The 15,354-nt window shown below is 47.1% G+C and overlaps 2 protein-coding genes across 6 annotated transcripts in view; both read right to left on the minus strand.

Annotated features, from left to right (window-relative positions):
* The window catches only part of WSB2 (WD repeat and SOCS box containing 2), a 26,703-nt gene extending 16,884 nt beyond the window's left edge, over window positions 1–9,819 (minus strand). The window contains exons 1-2 of one of the 2 annotated variants that reach the window (XM_064481175.1): window positions 9,715–9,819; window positions 3,517–3,685 (exon numbers count right to left, since the gene is read on the minus strand). In XM_064481175.1, coding sequence (XP_064337245.1) covers window positions 3,517–3,685; window positions 9,715–9,727 — 182 coding nt within the window. In that variant the 5' untranslated portion in view covers window positions 9,728–9,819. Of the gene's footprint in view, window positions 1–3,516; window positions 4,068–9,714 lie in introns of those variants that run through there. The other variant, XM_031442827.2, reaches the window with a different exon arrangement.
* A 1,996-nt stretch (window positions 9,820–11,815) lies between these two features.
* Window positions 11,816–15,354, minus strand: part of VSIG10 (V-set and immunoglobulin domain containing 10) — a 34,766-nt gene continuing 31,227 nt past the window's right edge. For 3 of the 4 annotated variants that reach the window (XR_010378580.1, XM_064481176.1, XM_031442822.2), the window contains one exon: window positions 11,816–14,621. Coding sequence is in view for 3 of the 4 variants with exons in the window: in XM_064481176.1 (XP_064337246.1) it covers window positions 14,566–14,621 (56 nt within the window). In the remaining variant the exon portion in view is untranslated. The remainder of the gene's footprint in view (window positions 14,622–15,354) is intronic. The other variant, XM_031442825.2, reaches the window with a different exon arrangement.

The following is a 15,354-nucleotide window of genomic DNA, read 5'->3' on the forward strand; positions in this document are numbered from 1 at the left end:
AACTGTGTGGTTGGAATACATTTAAGAATTTTAACCAAGCTCACCTATAGAACTAGAAGGGAGACACTGAGGCTAATGGAGGCTCCTTGAGCTCTAAAACCCTCTTAGTCTAAACCAGAGGTTGGCGAAGCGTGCCCAGCCGTTTTGCAAGGAGGTCTCACCGGAGCCCCTCGCTCACCTGGGGCATCGCCCCCAGGGCTGCTTCCACAACTCAGCGGCAGCGCTGACGAGGCCCGACAGAGACACACGGCCCGCAAAGCCCAAAATATTTACTATCTGGGCCCTTACAGAAAGTTTCCCGACACCAAGTCGAAATGGCCAAACGTGACTTGAAAATTTGTCATTGTGACAAAATAGCTGAATGTGACGGTGTCTTTTCGATGAGGCCCGGGCAGCGCGCACACGGCCCGGCCTCCCCCCCACCCCCGCGCCGGGAAGGCCTGCCGCCCGAGCCCGCATCCGCCCTCATCCGGAAGCAGCAGTGAAGGCGCCTGCGGGGCGAGCTCTGCGGGCCAGCCTGGGACCTTCCCAGTTACGTTTTATTCTTTATAAAATCCTAATTTCTGTATTTGAAATAAAGGATACAACTATAGCTACTTCATTCCAAAGGAATTATGGCAAACTTACATATTAATTCATTTTAATATCATAAAGTTAATTCCTCTAGGAAGGGATGCTAAAATTTCCACATTAGGGGTAGACTTAACTTTCCTGGGGTCACAAAATTGGGGCAGAACTGGAACTAGCACTCGAGTCCTGGGTGTCCTGGCCTTATGTTCAGCAGATGCCGTGGCTTTAGACTTTGCCAATGAACTCAAGGGGTGAGTTACACGGGAGGTGGGAGGTGGGCACGTGGGAAGGGGCGGCTCGGGGCAAGGGAGAGTCGTTAGGGAGACTTCACTGAAATGCAAGTTTCTCAGAATTTTTGAGGTTTTTTTTATGTTTGTTTTGAAATTTTTCTTTCTAAAAGTAGTACATTTATTTGGTTAATATCAATTATTTGCTCAATATCAAAAGCATTGTATTTTTTTTAATATGTAACAATTCTAACAAGAATATAAAGGCCCCAGATTTCCCCTTTTAGAGGACTTATAAAATAACAATTATTTTAAATTATAAACAGAGAAACATGGGGAAAATTTGAAAATGAGAAAATTATAAAAATTACCCAGACCCTACCACCACTCTGACCACAGTAAACACTGCACTATAAATTTTTAATTTTGTGTACATTCGTTTTTAAAAAACAAATTTGGGGTCATATTGCACATATAGTTTTATGGCTTGTTTTTCTCAAAAAGCCTTGTAATGTAAGCATTTTCTCAAGTTATTATTCTTCAAAATATGTGGTTTTCCCTAAAACAATTAACTTCTTATTTAACAATAACATCTTGCATTATATTAAACAATACATACACAAAAAGGGTTAATGCTTAAATTCCCATTTTCTTCAGTTAATATAGGAAACATTTTTATGTACAGTTATATATATATATTTGAAAGTGAGAGTGATATTCAGGGAAATAACAGATTTTCCATTTTATGATTTTTAAAAAACCTTTTTCTGACTAGACATCTCCATCAGACTTAAGACTGGATATGAAGTTGCGTCCCTGGTATTTAGACTGAGGATCAATAAATAATGAATGATCTTGGCATTATTATTAAACTGAGCACAGAAGAAACTAAAAATTATGGTTAAAAACAAAAAACACACAATCTTTGATGGCTGCAAAACTATCACTACCATGTTAACACCACAATTTCCTTAACCACTCTCTCATCACCAGATTTTAAACTATTTCTGATTTTCAACTAATATATGATTACTTTCATGTTGAAAATCAGTGTATGTAAATGGATGACCTTATTTCTGAGATCCCTAACTGCAGGAAGAATAGTCTTAAGGTCCGTGACACCTACTGCCAAACAGCCTTCCTTCCAGAAAGTGCACGAATTTATTCTCCTCAACCCAGCAGTGTGCAGAGCACCCATCTCTGCAAACTCTCAACAGCGTTACCTATCATCGAAAAGTTTCAGACTGAACTTATAAAAAACTGAAATCTAACACGCGCCTTACAAGTAATGCTTAAAGCAAAGCAAATGAGACCCTCAAGGGCAGGGGTCATGTTTGATTTATTTCAGGATTCTCGGCCCCTGCCTCTGGGTCAGGCAAGTAAGACTTGCAACAAATTTTGGCTAAATAAATAAATACAGACGTAGAGTTGCCCTGGGACAAATGAAAAAAATTAGACCCTGGGCCATCTGACTGGGAGCTCAAAGCATTCAGACACTAGGACTTGTCCAGTCCAAAGAAAGAAAAGCTGGTTAATATCAGAAACTAAACTTGGCAGGTAATAAAAAGACAATTACCCAATTTTAAAATGGGCCAAGGATCTGAATAGACATTTCTCCAGAGAAGATATGCAAAGGGCCAAAAAGCACATGAAAAGGTGCTCGATATCAGCAGCCATCAAGGAAATGCAAATCAAACCCACATGAGATGTCATTTCATACCCACTAGGGTGGGCTATGCTATGACCAAAAAGACAGACAACAAGTGTTGGTGAGGATGTGGAAAATTTGGAAATCTCCAGCATTGCTGGTGGGATTGTAAAATGGTGCAGCCACTTTGGAAAACAGTCGGACAGTCTCTCCAACAGTTAAACGTATACGAAAACATATCCACACAAAAACTCGTATCTGAATTTTCACAGCAGCATTATTTGTAACATCCGAAAAGTGGAAACAACCTAAATGTTCACCAGCTGATAAACTTATAAACAAAATGAGGTTATCTCCATAAAATGGAGTATTACTTGGCAATAAAGGAAACGAAGTTGTGCTACAACGTGGAACTGTGAAAACAGTATCCTAAGTGAAAGAAGCCAGTCAAAAGACTACGCAGTGCGAGGGGGAGGGTATAGCACAGAGGTCCTGGGTTCAATCCCCAGTACTTCCATTAATAAATACATAAATAAATAAATCTAATTTCCCCGCCCGCTCCCCTCCCAAAACAGACTACATAGTATATGACATGGTTTTTCTGAAATGTCCAGAACAGGCAAATCTATGAAGACAGGAAGTAGATCAGTGGCAGCTCGGGGCTGGGGCGCAGAGGGGGATTGGAGGGTGACGGCTAAGGGGTGTAGGTTTCTTTCTGAGGTGACGACAGTGTTTCACGGTGATGGACACACACTCTGAATATACTACTGAATATATACTGAATATACATCACTGAACTGTACCCTTTAAAAGAGCAAATGGTATGATATGTAAATTTTATCTCAAAAAAGCAGTTAAAAAAAAACAACCTGGGGCTAATGTAATCTCGATAGAATTTTCACATGTACAGAATGTGGAACTCTGGAAACCCCACTGATCAGTTCCTGAACTGTTCTGCCACCTTCCCTCTCCTGCTCACAGGCAGGGAGACCCAAAAGGGTAAGAAGTAATCTGGGAAAGCGCTGGTCTTCCCCCCGATCACCTCATCCCTCGGAGTGTGAAAGAACTTACAACTGCTCCTCCAGAGGCCAGGGGATCAGCTTGACAATGCAGTGTCCTTGAGACCAGGCGAACCAGGAACCATCCGGGGAGAAGGCAACACTCCAGGTTTCACAGCTCGACTTCCAATCAAACTGGTGGGGGCGCCCGGGCTTGAGTTCGGCCAGCAGCAGTGGTTCCTCTGGGACAGGAGACAGCATGCTTCAAGTAAGCGCCCTCACTTCCCAGGAAAGGGGAGAGCCAGGCTCTGACCACCTTGCTGACTCAGACACAGGAAAGCCACCGTCTCCCCACTGCAAAGAGGGACGCTATGGATTCCGGGAGGGAGTTGTCATTTAAATGACCTGGGGCAATAACAGTAGCCACAGGCCACATTCCAGTGGGGTTACTCAGTTCTGGCACTCCTGACTGCTGGTCAACCATGACTCAGAGTAACCTTTGTGAGGGTGACCTGGTGGATGGAGGCCTCATTTTCCTACAAATACCTGAAGAGGAAGCGAGGACACAGACCAGGCAAGAATCACGCTAGACGGTGCAGACTAGCAGGTCTTCAAAGAGAACCTGCCACTGGGAAGCTGGGCAAAGGAGGAAGGTCTGAGAGTCACAGGCTCCCAGTCACTCACCAGCATCCGCCCCATCAGCAGGACTGACACGTTTAGCGCTTGCCCTGCTTCCTGTCGCTCAGACGTCCTGATCTGTCTCCCACGTCCATCTCCTCTCTGTTCTGGCTTAAACCTTCAACCCATCTTGCCCAGATCTTTTACAAGGCTCTCCTGATACGCTTTTCCTGCCCCCAGGGACGCCACTAAAACTGAAACACACATCACATCATGGTAGTTCTTTCAAAGATGTTCCATGGCTCCCACCTGCCTACACAATCAAGGCAGCTGAGCGCCGGCCTCCCACCCCACACCACCGGCCCCAGCCCCTTTTCCCTTACGGCTCTCTGCCTGTCACATGCTGGCCACACATCGCGCCCCAAGCAACTCATTCGCGTTCACACCTGACCTATTTTCTGCTTATGAGAATCCCACCAAGATTAGCGACTGAGAAGTGAACCCAGATCGCACACTATCTAAGCGGAAACAAGTCCCACCCTGCTTACTTCATTCTCTTCTGTAGTAAACAACTTCCCTCTGTTCTGTCTACCCCTCAAACTAGAATTTAGGCATCCTTCTTCAGACGCCAGGACAATTTAACCCTTGTGCTCTTGGGGCCTAGCACGGTGGCCTGCGAAGGGCAGGGGCTGGGCTGGCTGGTGCTTCCTCCTGGACCTGGAAGGCAGTCCTAAGGTCAAGTCTCTACTCTGAAGGGAGATTCTCAATGGCTGACAAAGCTTCTAAGCTGAAGGCCTTCAGAACTGATTTGCTGACCACTATGATTATGACACACACTAATATAAAAACTGGCTTCCCTCCTGAAGGAGGTCACTGCCTGATGAGTATGTTCTACTTTAGCAGTTCTGAGACTGACCCTCTTAAAGCTACTCCCAGATAGGTACTAATTTAAATAGCTATTTCGTGTATTTTAGGACATATCTTTGTAAGTCTTCTTACAGTTTGACCTTGTTGAAATCAGGCTGTGTCAAGTGGTGACTTTTCATAGTTTAAAAGGCAGTATTTTTTCAGTGATACAGAATGGCGATATGACCCATGATACCCCGATTCAGTGAAACAGATGGTAAAGATGCAGATATGTATATAATATTTATATGTGTCTGTATGGAATGTTTGGGAAAATACATGAGGTTTTAGGAAATCAGTGTATTGCTGAGAACTGTATTTAAATAGAACTGTACTGTAATAAATCATACCAAGCTTTTGTGGCTCTGCTATTCAAAGAAAATTTAAGGAAGTTTCCTTTGTAAAGAGAATATTCATTCCCTGAGTTTCTATGTGTAAATTTAGGTTTTAATATATCAGGTCTGTCTAAACGGCATTTCTACGGGCCCAGGTAATTCCTCCTAGAAAATGTGTATGTGTTGGCACATGCGATCCTTTTATTTAAACAATTACTTGTCCATACGTGCACACTCCTCTGGATATGAACAACTGTATGCTAAGAAGTTACTTTATATTTTAAATCCAAAACAGGTCTCTCAATGTTATTCAGCAATCATGTGGTATTTTCTTTATTCTCATTATTTCTAGGTATTTTCCTAAGGTGATAAAGCCCCACTTTGTTAATGCCTCCTTCATGTAGTCCAGTGGCTCTCAACTGGGGGCAATTTTGCCCCCTGGGGATATGTGACATTTTGGTTGTAATAACTAGGGGCGGTGCTACTGGTAACTAATGGGTGGAGGCCACAGATGCTGTTAAACATCCTGCAGCACACAGGACAACCCTGGACAATGAAAACTCAAAATGTCAACAGTGCTGAGGTTGAGAAACTAGATGTAGTCAAATATTAAGTGACACTGACTGATCTGGAGGTACATTTTCATCACTTGCCCTGGGTGAAAATTTCTTTGTTCCATCCTGATGATACTCACATTTAGTTCACTTCCCCCACAGCAAGCACATTATCCATCCTTTGATACCATGGAGGCTCTACACAATATGTAAAGGGGTCACCCTTGCTTTCTCTTTTCTTTACCTCCCAAACCAAATCCATTAACAAGTTCTATTGAGTCAGCTTCCAAAAGACTCGGCAGACCTAACTTCCTTCCATCTCATGGCTGCTACTTGAACCCATGCAACCTTGTCCCATCAACATCACCTTATCTAATCTACGCAGCGTCACCTCTCACTAAGCAGCCTTTCAACCGCTCTCCCAGCTTCCTCTTTGGCCCCCATCACCCATTCTCCTCACCTCTCAAAGCGATCGGTTTCAACAGAATAAAATCCCCACCCTGCTCTTGAAGTCCTGCACACTGGCCTTCTCTCATCCCTTGACTGGGCTCAATTAGTTATGACCACAGGGCCTTTGCACCAGCTACTTTCCTGGACTGGAATGCATGCCTGACTGCCTGCCTGCCTGCCTGCCTGGCACCTTCTCTTCATTCAGGTCTCAGCTCAAATGACAACTCCTTAGAGAGCCAAGTCGATGTTCTTCCTAACTCCTCACTTTATTTTCTTTATAGCACAATCATGATTATTAACCATCTCTCCCCTTCAACTAGGACATCAACTCCACAGAGCAGGGACCTTGTACATTTATCCCCAGTGCCTAGCACAGTCCCCTGCAGAGAGCAGGCAATCAGTAAATATTTGTGGAACAAATACACATGGTATCCCTTTTTAAATATAAATGAAATGAAGCCCTTTTAACTATTATGGTGACTTTGCCAAACATTTCACATGAAATGCTTCTTAAACATAAGCCATACCCAGATTTCACACTCTATTTCTGTGATTTGGGGATTTAATCTCTTGGTATTTCAGGCTCAGGAATCCAAGAACTAAAAGAAGAAAAAACCCAAGGAACTAAAGAAATTCTGAAAGGGAGTCTGGGCCTAAACTAAGCTTGCCTGCTGGAAAAGAAAGCCATAATTAGTGCAGAACTTTAAAAAACAAAAATAAAAAACAAGAAAGGATCCTGCTTCATCTGGGATTGTACCTGCCCTGGACTTTCTTGGAGAAAAGTTCTATGTATCAGAGTTTTCTTTATTTAAATACTTTATTTATTTATCATATTATTTATTTTAGTTTGGCAGGGGGTAGGGGAAGTTATCAAGTTTATTATTTGAGGAGGTTCTGGGGACTGAACCCAGGACTTCATGCACGCTAAGCACACACTCTATCACTTGAGCTAGACCCTCCCCCAGAGTTTTCTAATTAAACTTTGGGATGTGTTTGGAAAATCAGGCCGAGTGGAAAGATACATTTACTCTGGGCCTCTCCTCTGAAAGGAGACTAACCTTAACATAGGGATGGAAGCTATGAATGACCCTCACTGGCAGGAAGCCTGGTGATTTGTCCTGCCCCAGGATCTTTACATCAGATGTTCCATTAGCCTAGAAAACTGCCTGGCTGGCCCCAGATCTTCTCCTGGCTGCTGTGTATCACCTTTCAGGCCTCAGTGCTGATGTCACCTCCTCAGAGACCTATCCGGCCTCACCATCCAAAGTGGCCCAGTCACTTTCCTTTCACTCCGCTGTCTTTTCTTTATAGCCAGCACTCACCCACCTTTTCTTGATTGCTTACTTGTTCCTTTTATGTGACTGGTGTCTCTCCCCAACTCCAAACAGTTCACTGCTATTGGGCTGAGCTGTCCAATATAGGAACCACGAGCCACACGTGGTTACTAACCTTCTGAAGTATGGCAAGTCCAAAGTAAGATGGGTTGTTTGGTACATACTATACTCTGTATTTCGAAGACTTTGTACCAAAAAAGAAAGAAAGAAAGAAAGAAAATCTAAAGATTTCCAGTAATTGTGATTGCATGTTGAAATGATAATATTTTAGATATGCTGGGTTGACAAAGATATAATTTTAGAATCCATTTCACCTGCTTCACTTTTTATAAATGAAGGTACTAAAACATTCTAGAACATTTCAAATTACACATGTGTCTCACATTATATTTCTATCAACCAGCAATGGCCTAAAGAGTGCCTGGCACATAGTAGATACTCAATAAATATCTGAATGAATAAATGCATTCTAATCACTGCTCTGAAGATTTCTGCTGTTGTCCATTGTAATCACATTACAATGGGCTGTTATTCAGGTTCAAAAGAATGTAAAACTCTGGCTTTCTTTTTTTTTTTTTTTAAACAGGAGCTTGGCAGCTCTCAACAGCTCTGCCCACACCCAGAAACACCATCGTCAATCATCAGAAAAAACCCAGAACTGGAAACAGATTCCTGCTAAAAAGGGAGGCTAGGTCCAGATCGATTTCAGATTTAACTAAAAGGAGTCAATGAAAATGACAGCGGAAGCTATAAAGAGATTCACATAAGATTTCAGGCAAACAGTAGGGGCCATTTAAAAAGAAAGAGTCTATGGATAACACACTCACTGAAAAGCCCTTAACTAGATGGGAAGGTGGAGAAAGCTACCTCTACATCTTTTACTGAATGCCTGACTCCAGCCAACAAAGAAATGTCATTTCCCAAATTAAAAAGTTACACTACCCCAGGGAATACCCTGATTTCAACCTGCCCATCTGCAGCCTCTGCTCCATCAAACAAGCCAGGGAAACACAAAATCACCCACAACCTGTATCCTCTAGACCAGGATGAAGCTTGAACTTCACTGAAAGAACACAAAGCGGTTCTGGAACAAATTCTGAGCCTTAGGCCTTGACCCCTTCTGAGAATTTCCCCTAAGGTAAACTGCCTTTAAGCATGGGAGTATATTCAAGAGCTGGGACTCCCAGAATAAATCACAAGTTCACTCCAAATTTCTACATTAGTGGGGCTCAGGGACAAAGCGGTTGGAAGGGAGAAGTCTGAAGGACTTGAGGTTGTGCTTTTGCATAACAAACACACCATTCCCACAAGACTGCCTGCTCATTGGGCTGACCCTCCAAGTATATCCAATAGTGTCTGCCTTGCACACCGTCTTCTGATGACAGCTGTTAACAAGGGTAGAGGCAACTACTTCACCCATCAGTGCACCTAAACTTGTCCTATACCTATGCCACCAGGGATCAGCATCGCAGCTGCTCTACAAATCAGTCTCTACTGGGAGAGGCTAGCAATACATATGTGTTTTAATAAGGACCCCAGACCCCATTTGTATGCACAGGCAAGTCTGGGAAGCTCCCAACTTCCCACGGAGGCAGGTACTATTATTAGCCCATGTTGCAGATACAAAACAGACTTGGCTTAAGTGGCTCATCCACGATCACACAGCTTCTAAAGGGGCAGAACGGACGTCCACCCAGACCTCGAGGGGGTCACCTGGCACCGGGGCACCCACCCCCTCAGGGCTTGGCGCCCCCCGCGTCCCACCGGGGCGTCGGGGTCGGGCCCCCCACTGTCTCGGGAGGGGAGAGGGGGTGGGAATCCTCGCCACGCAGAGGCCGGTCCCCCCCGGGTCCGGCCGGCGGCGGGAGGCTGGGTGGCGACTGCTGACAGCGAAAGTGAAACAAAGCTGGGCGCCGGGCACGCACCCCGCCGCCGGCCGACGCGGACGGCCCAGGCCAGGCCCCCCCTTCCCTTCCCCCTCCCCCTCCCCCTCGACGGCCGAGCCCGCGCCCCACCCCCGCGGAACGGGCCCGGCCCCGCGCGCGGGGAGGGCGCGCGCCGCGGCCCCACTCACCTCCGGCCTCCATGGAGGACGCGCGCGGCCCCGCGGCAGGCGGCGGGCGCCTCAGCCCCCCGGGCCGCCGGTCCTCATGCCGCCCCCGCCCCGGCCCCCGCCCCAGCCCCCGCCCCCGCCCCAGCCCCGCCGCCGCCGCCGCCGCCGCCGCCGCCGCCGCCGCCGCCGCGCCCGCCGCCGCCGCCCGGAGAGGCCATCAGCTGCTTCCCGTCACATGGCGGCGGGCGCGGGCGGGGACGCGCAGGGGGCGGGGCTGGGGGGACGCGAGAAAACCCGGCGGCCGGGCTGAGGGGAGGTGGGGGCGCGGGCGGGGACTGGGTGGGGGGCAGGTGGACGCGAGAGGGATCCGACCCGGGGCGGGGAGACCGGAGCTGAGGGGGAAATCACGGGTGTGCGGGCAGGAGGAAAAACTGGGGGGTGGGGGAAGCGGAGCTGAGGGGAAAATGGGGGAGGAGGGCAGGTGGACGCGGGCAGAATCAAAGGGGCGGGGAGGAGGGGAGCAGGGCTGGCAGAAAAAGCGGGAGGATGCGGGCAGAGAAGCCGGGGGCTTGCGGGATAGAGGGGAAAGGGGGGTGGGGGCGGGATAAACCCGGGGTGGGCAGCGTGCGGACAGAATATAACCCGAGCTGGGGGTGGGGGGCGGCGTGCTGACGGAAAAAATGGGGTGGGCGGGACTGCGGGAAACGAAGGGCGGCGAGGGGAATTAGAGAAGAAACGGGGGTGGAAGAGCGGGCTAGGAGACCTGGGGGGAGCAGGGTCTTAGGGGCAAGAGGAGGACGGGGTAGAAACCGGGATGGCGGGGTACAGGGCCAGGTTGTAACTGGGATGAAGGGAGGACATGTGGCTGAAAAGGGGGGTGCAGTGGGGCTGAGGCGAAAACGGAGGAAGGGGAGGAGGAAACTGGAAGAGAGGGGACAGAGTGAAAACAGGAGAGGGGTGGGAACCCGGTAAAAAACCGAGGGGAGAGCAAGTAGGACGGAGGATTTGAAGACACTAGGGATCAGAACTGGGGATACAAAAAGCGAAGACAGGAGAGAATTAGGGGGATAGTGGGGCCCGGAAACACTGGAAAGAGGGAAGTAATGAGGCTGGAGAATAAGACTGGGCGCCTGAGGAGGCCGGGAGCTCGGAGGGTAAATGGGAGACGAGGTAGAGGAATAAAAGTGGACGATAAGAGGAAGAAGTAAGCCGCCGGGCTTTTTTGTTTTTGTTTCTTAAATGGGAACCAGAAAAAGGAAAGCCCATCGGAAAATGGGGGAGTGAGAACGGACCATGCCGCGGTTAAAAAGGGGCTGTGAGAAAGGAGCAGCCAGCCAGAGAGAGGGGTCACAGGGAGTGGGTTCCAGAAATGGACAAGCTGGGTGAACATGGGTGACCCACGGGGCTTGAGGGACAGCAGGAAACAGAAGTGAAAACAGGCAGAGGGAAAATGAGGGGCTGGGGAAACAGTCTTGGATTAAACACACAACATGGAAATGGAGGGACTGGGTTAAAAAGAACCTGGGAAAAGGAGGCTAAGGTAGGAAGCCTGAGTTTGGTTAGAAAGGAGGTGAAGTGAAGCTGGGACAGCTTTGATTAGAGCTTAGGAAGCTTAGAGTGAAGTAAAGAAAGCGGGGAGAGAGGAACGACCCAAGAGAAAGGCCTAGAACAGGAATAGGGAATGGAATGGAGCCACTTCAAGTGGGAGGTGAGGGGAGACACTGTGGGGACTACAGTTAGCTGAGCCTGGTGAAGAACTCCAAAACCACCAACCACTACAGGGAACCGACAGCCGATAAAGATTGTCTTTGCAGACAGTCCATCAGTTCTGCTCCATGATGACTCCCACCCTAGCCCCTTAATGTAGGAAGCATGCAGTCTGACCAAAAAGAGGCATGTGTTTGAGGATATGCAGAGTGAAAAGAATGGAGAACAGGTTTCTGGGGCAGACTGGGGAGAGGGGGGTAATATCCAAAAGTCACAGAAATGAATAAAATGGCAAAGAGGACAATATTGTTATCAATACTAGGAAACCTAGTTTAAAAACAAATGTGGACGGCAAACCCATTTCCCCAAATCTTTTCAGTTTACTAATCCTATTTAAATAAAGATCACTAAAGCCTTTATTTAAAAATAGCTTTATTCCATAACCTTAAAAAAAATCCATATTATAACCTCAGAATGAATTTCTCCCAAACCCCCCTAAACATCAAATATTAAAATGCAAATAACGCAGAGAGGGATCTGTTTCTTTCTTTTTGCAGCAGTTCCTGGCCAGGACCACTGTGAGAAATACCGGTTGGCACTTACTGCATCATCATACATTGTACCCAGCAAGAATGATTTTCCAGGTTTCAGTGTCTGGGTTAGGGAAATCTTCTATCGTGGGTTTCCTTGCTGCAGTAGTAGGGTCAGTATGTGCTAGTGAGAATGTGAGCTGACATCCAAGCCACAGGATTATGGGAGCCCTTTCCCCAGTGTCCACCAGGTTTTGAGGAAAAGGAACGTCCGTTGTGATGGCCCTGAAGAGTTCATCTTCCTGGTTCTGATAAGCAGATCTCCTGGTCTCAGTTCACAATACATTCAGATAAGATGTTTTAAAAGCACAATATAACATGTTGGACTTTGCCACACAAAGCCTGTAACCCACTGTCAGCATGCTGGTGGATTTGGGGATGGATCACCTTAAAGAAAAGGGAAAAAAAGCCCTAATTCTTTAAAAATCCTTAAAAAAAGACCCCCAGTACCTGGCTCTTAGCTGACCCAACAATATTATCTGTGCACATAGGACTCAGATATAAGTGACAGCAGTCACAGCTCAGCTGGTCAAGGGTTTATAATGTTTGGCACCGAGGCCCTGAAAGCTTGCATTTGCTAGTGGAAAAATCCTGCCTCGAAGATTTCCTATCATCAGGTGTGCATGCAAGAGAAGAGGATGTTGCAGGAAGTGTCTCAGTGATCTTGCAAATCATTCTCTGCACTCCCAGCTAGAGACTTTGTCCCCTACAGTTCCTTTGCCTTTTCCTTTTTTATAATATGGTTGCCTCTACATAGTGGACTGTCAGATCTGGGAGTGGATACATCGAAGACTCTAAAAGAGAGATTAGCTCAGTGTTCAGTGACTTTTAAACACAACCTGTCTAAGTTTCCTGTTCTGAAATGACACTAACTCAGACTGGTTAGAGTGGTTAAGTATGTGAGGTTCCATGCAGCAAAAAACCCAGCCTAACAAGAGAACTGCAGCTCACAGCTATTCCTCGGGGGTGGACTGCATGGCTAGTTTCTGATCTCCCCAGTGTTCTGAGCAGGGGACAGGGATCCCTTCCAGTGACTTCCTCAGTGTAGTTCCTTCATCCAAGAAAATGGACGTCCCCCACTCACACCTGCAGGGTAGCCCCGCAGGTGACCGGCTCCTCATCTTGGGAATCCCAAGCCCTGTTATTGAAGGAGGGAAGTTCTCCTTTAAGCCCTAGGTCTTGCCGAGGCTTGCAGGATATGCAACATTAAAGAGTGCAAATTCAAATCAGATTTTCAAGTTTAGCACACAGATTTTACACCCTTATAAGGTCCCTGACATTTAAGAGATTAGTATGAAATCAGAAAGAAAAACAAATCTCTAAACTGTACAGGGATCTACTGGAAATATCAGCAGCTTAAACGCACATGTAATTTTCATTCCAAACTTAGCATCATTGAGCAGCGTATCCTCATAATGTCCTTAAGAAGTAGGAAGGAAGTTTTCCCATTCCCATTTCTGAGATGGAGAAATGGAGGCCAGGTGAACTGGTCTGCCTAAGGAGTACATATCACCAGATACTCCATTACAAAACGTTTCTCCTGCCTCTTCCAAAGCCACAGGAGAAAGGAAGGATGCGAAAGTCTGAAAGCTAATAGTGCACCACCTAAGAGGCTTTTCTGTAAATATGGAGCTCTGGAAAATGTGAGGTTCTAACAAAAGGCATTTCCTCTTATCGGCCCCTACCCCTTTTGGGAAGAATTTTATCTCCAGGGAGAGCAAAAATCCTCTGATCATGCCCTGGTCTGAAACCATTCTACAAAGAAGAGGGAAAGGCCAGGGCAGCGCTGGTAACTGAACGGCGGACACTTTTTCTTCCACTAGGTAAGACAAAGGCGAAGATGGCAACATCTACAAAGCACCCCGTAGGCACTTTCGCATCCTAAAGAACCTCAGTCCGCATCGTAACCCTGGAAGGCAGGTGTGATTTCACCTGTTTCACAGGTGAGGAAATTGAGGCCCGGGGAGAGGTAAAACTACACACCCAAGCCCATGAAACAGGTGCATAGGAGGATCCAGATGCAAGGCAGGTGTTTCCGACTCAAAACCTGAACAAAACTCCCTCCCTTTGATGAGCATCAGTAGCTGACACCTCCTCGCCCTTTCCAGAGAGCTGATGTTTGCTTGGCTCCTCAGCTCACCTGGGCAGGGGAAAAGGAAGTGTCCTTATCACTCCCACACTATTCCCTCGCACCCGGGGCAGGCTGCTTACAGACCTTTAATAGTGGCAAAGGGCACGGAGGCCAAGTGCCTCCCCGACTCCTGCTCTCTCCAACTCAGCATCAGTCAACCTGGAGGAAGCCAGGGGTCACAGCGACAGGGGCACCTCGGATACCACACACACTGCCCGTTCCCGAAGCTTTTCAACATCGCTGAGAAAACTGACAGCAAATCAAACCAACTTGGCGGGGAGGGGAGGAAGGAAAGAAGTGCGTGTTTTCTTTTTTTGCTGAGAGCCCTGAACCGTTTTAAGCCCTCAGGCAGGGGTGCAAGTCAAGTAAAGCCGAATACAAAACTCATCTTCAATGCAGCTTTCCAAGCTTTTAAGACAGGATGACAAAGAACAGTTGTCTTCTTCAGACTGGCCTGTCTTCTTCTTGAGGGCTGTCGCTCTGCTGCTCACTGCTGTCATCTGTGCAGGGGGGAAAAGCAGACCCGACTCTGAGTGATCTCAACAGAGGTGACTCTGTTTCCCCATCAGTCTTCAGTCACATTGACTTCTAGTCCTTTCCTGAGGACTAGAGGTGACGTGCATGGAGGAGCAGGTGGGGCAGGGTGTGTGTCCCAGCTTTTACCTCTTCTTTCGGCTCAAAGTCCTCTGGACCTGCTTGACATTCCGCCTCTACGTACTCTTGGCTCAGGCCATTCCCCACCCTGGACCACCCTCTCCTCTCTGGTTAGTCAAACTCAGCTGTCCTGAAAGATGGGCTTCGTAGCCCATTTCTTCCATGAAACGTCTCCTGACCAGCGCACCCCTCAAGACTCTCATCTTTCTCCTGAGGTCCTGTGATTTTTACACATTATCATTCATCAGGCAATTAATCAAATTCCTTCTTGCCACAGTGCCTCTACTGCCCCCTCAGAGAGTGGGTTAGACCTTCCTTCTGTTTTAATTCTCCCCTCTTGTTTTAGTCCCTTCACCCTAGTTGGTCTCATAAAGCTCCTCACCATCCATCTCTCTTTTCTGGTGCCTGACGATGCCAACCTTGTGCCTTTCCCAGAGCGGACCCTTGATAAACACTTGTCAATTTAATTGCTGTGCTCGTAGTTGATAGTAGATTCTCAGATTCTAGGTTAACCTCTTAACGATATTTCCCAGCCTTTAAAACACCAGATCCTTAGGGATTTCTTCCTGGGAAGCTCAC

Source organism: Camelus dromedarius, chromosome 31 (genome assembly GCF_036321535.1).
Source record: "Camelus dromedarius isolate mCamDro1 chromosome 31, mCamDro1.pat, whole genome shotgun sequence".
Classification (NCBI taxonomy): Eukaryota; Metazoa; Chordata; class Mammalia; order Artiodactyla; family Camelidae; genus Camelus; species Camelus dromedarius.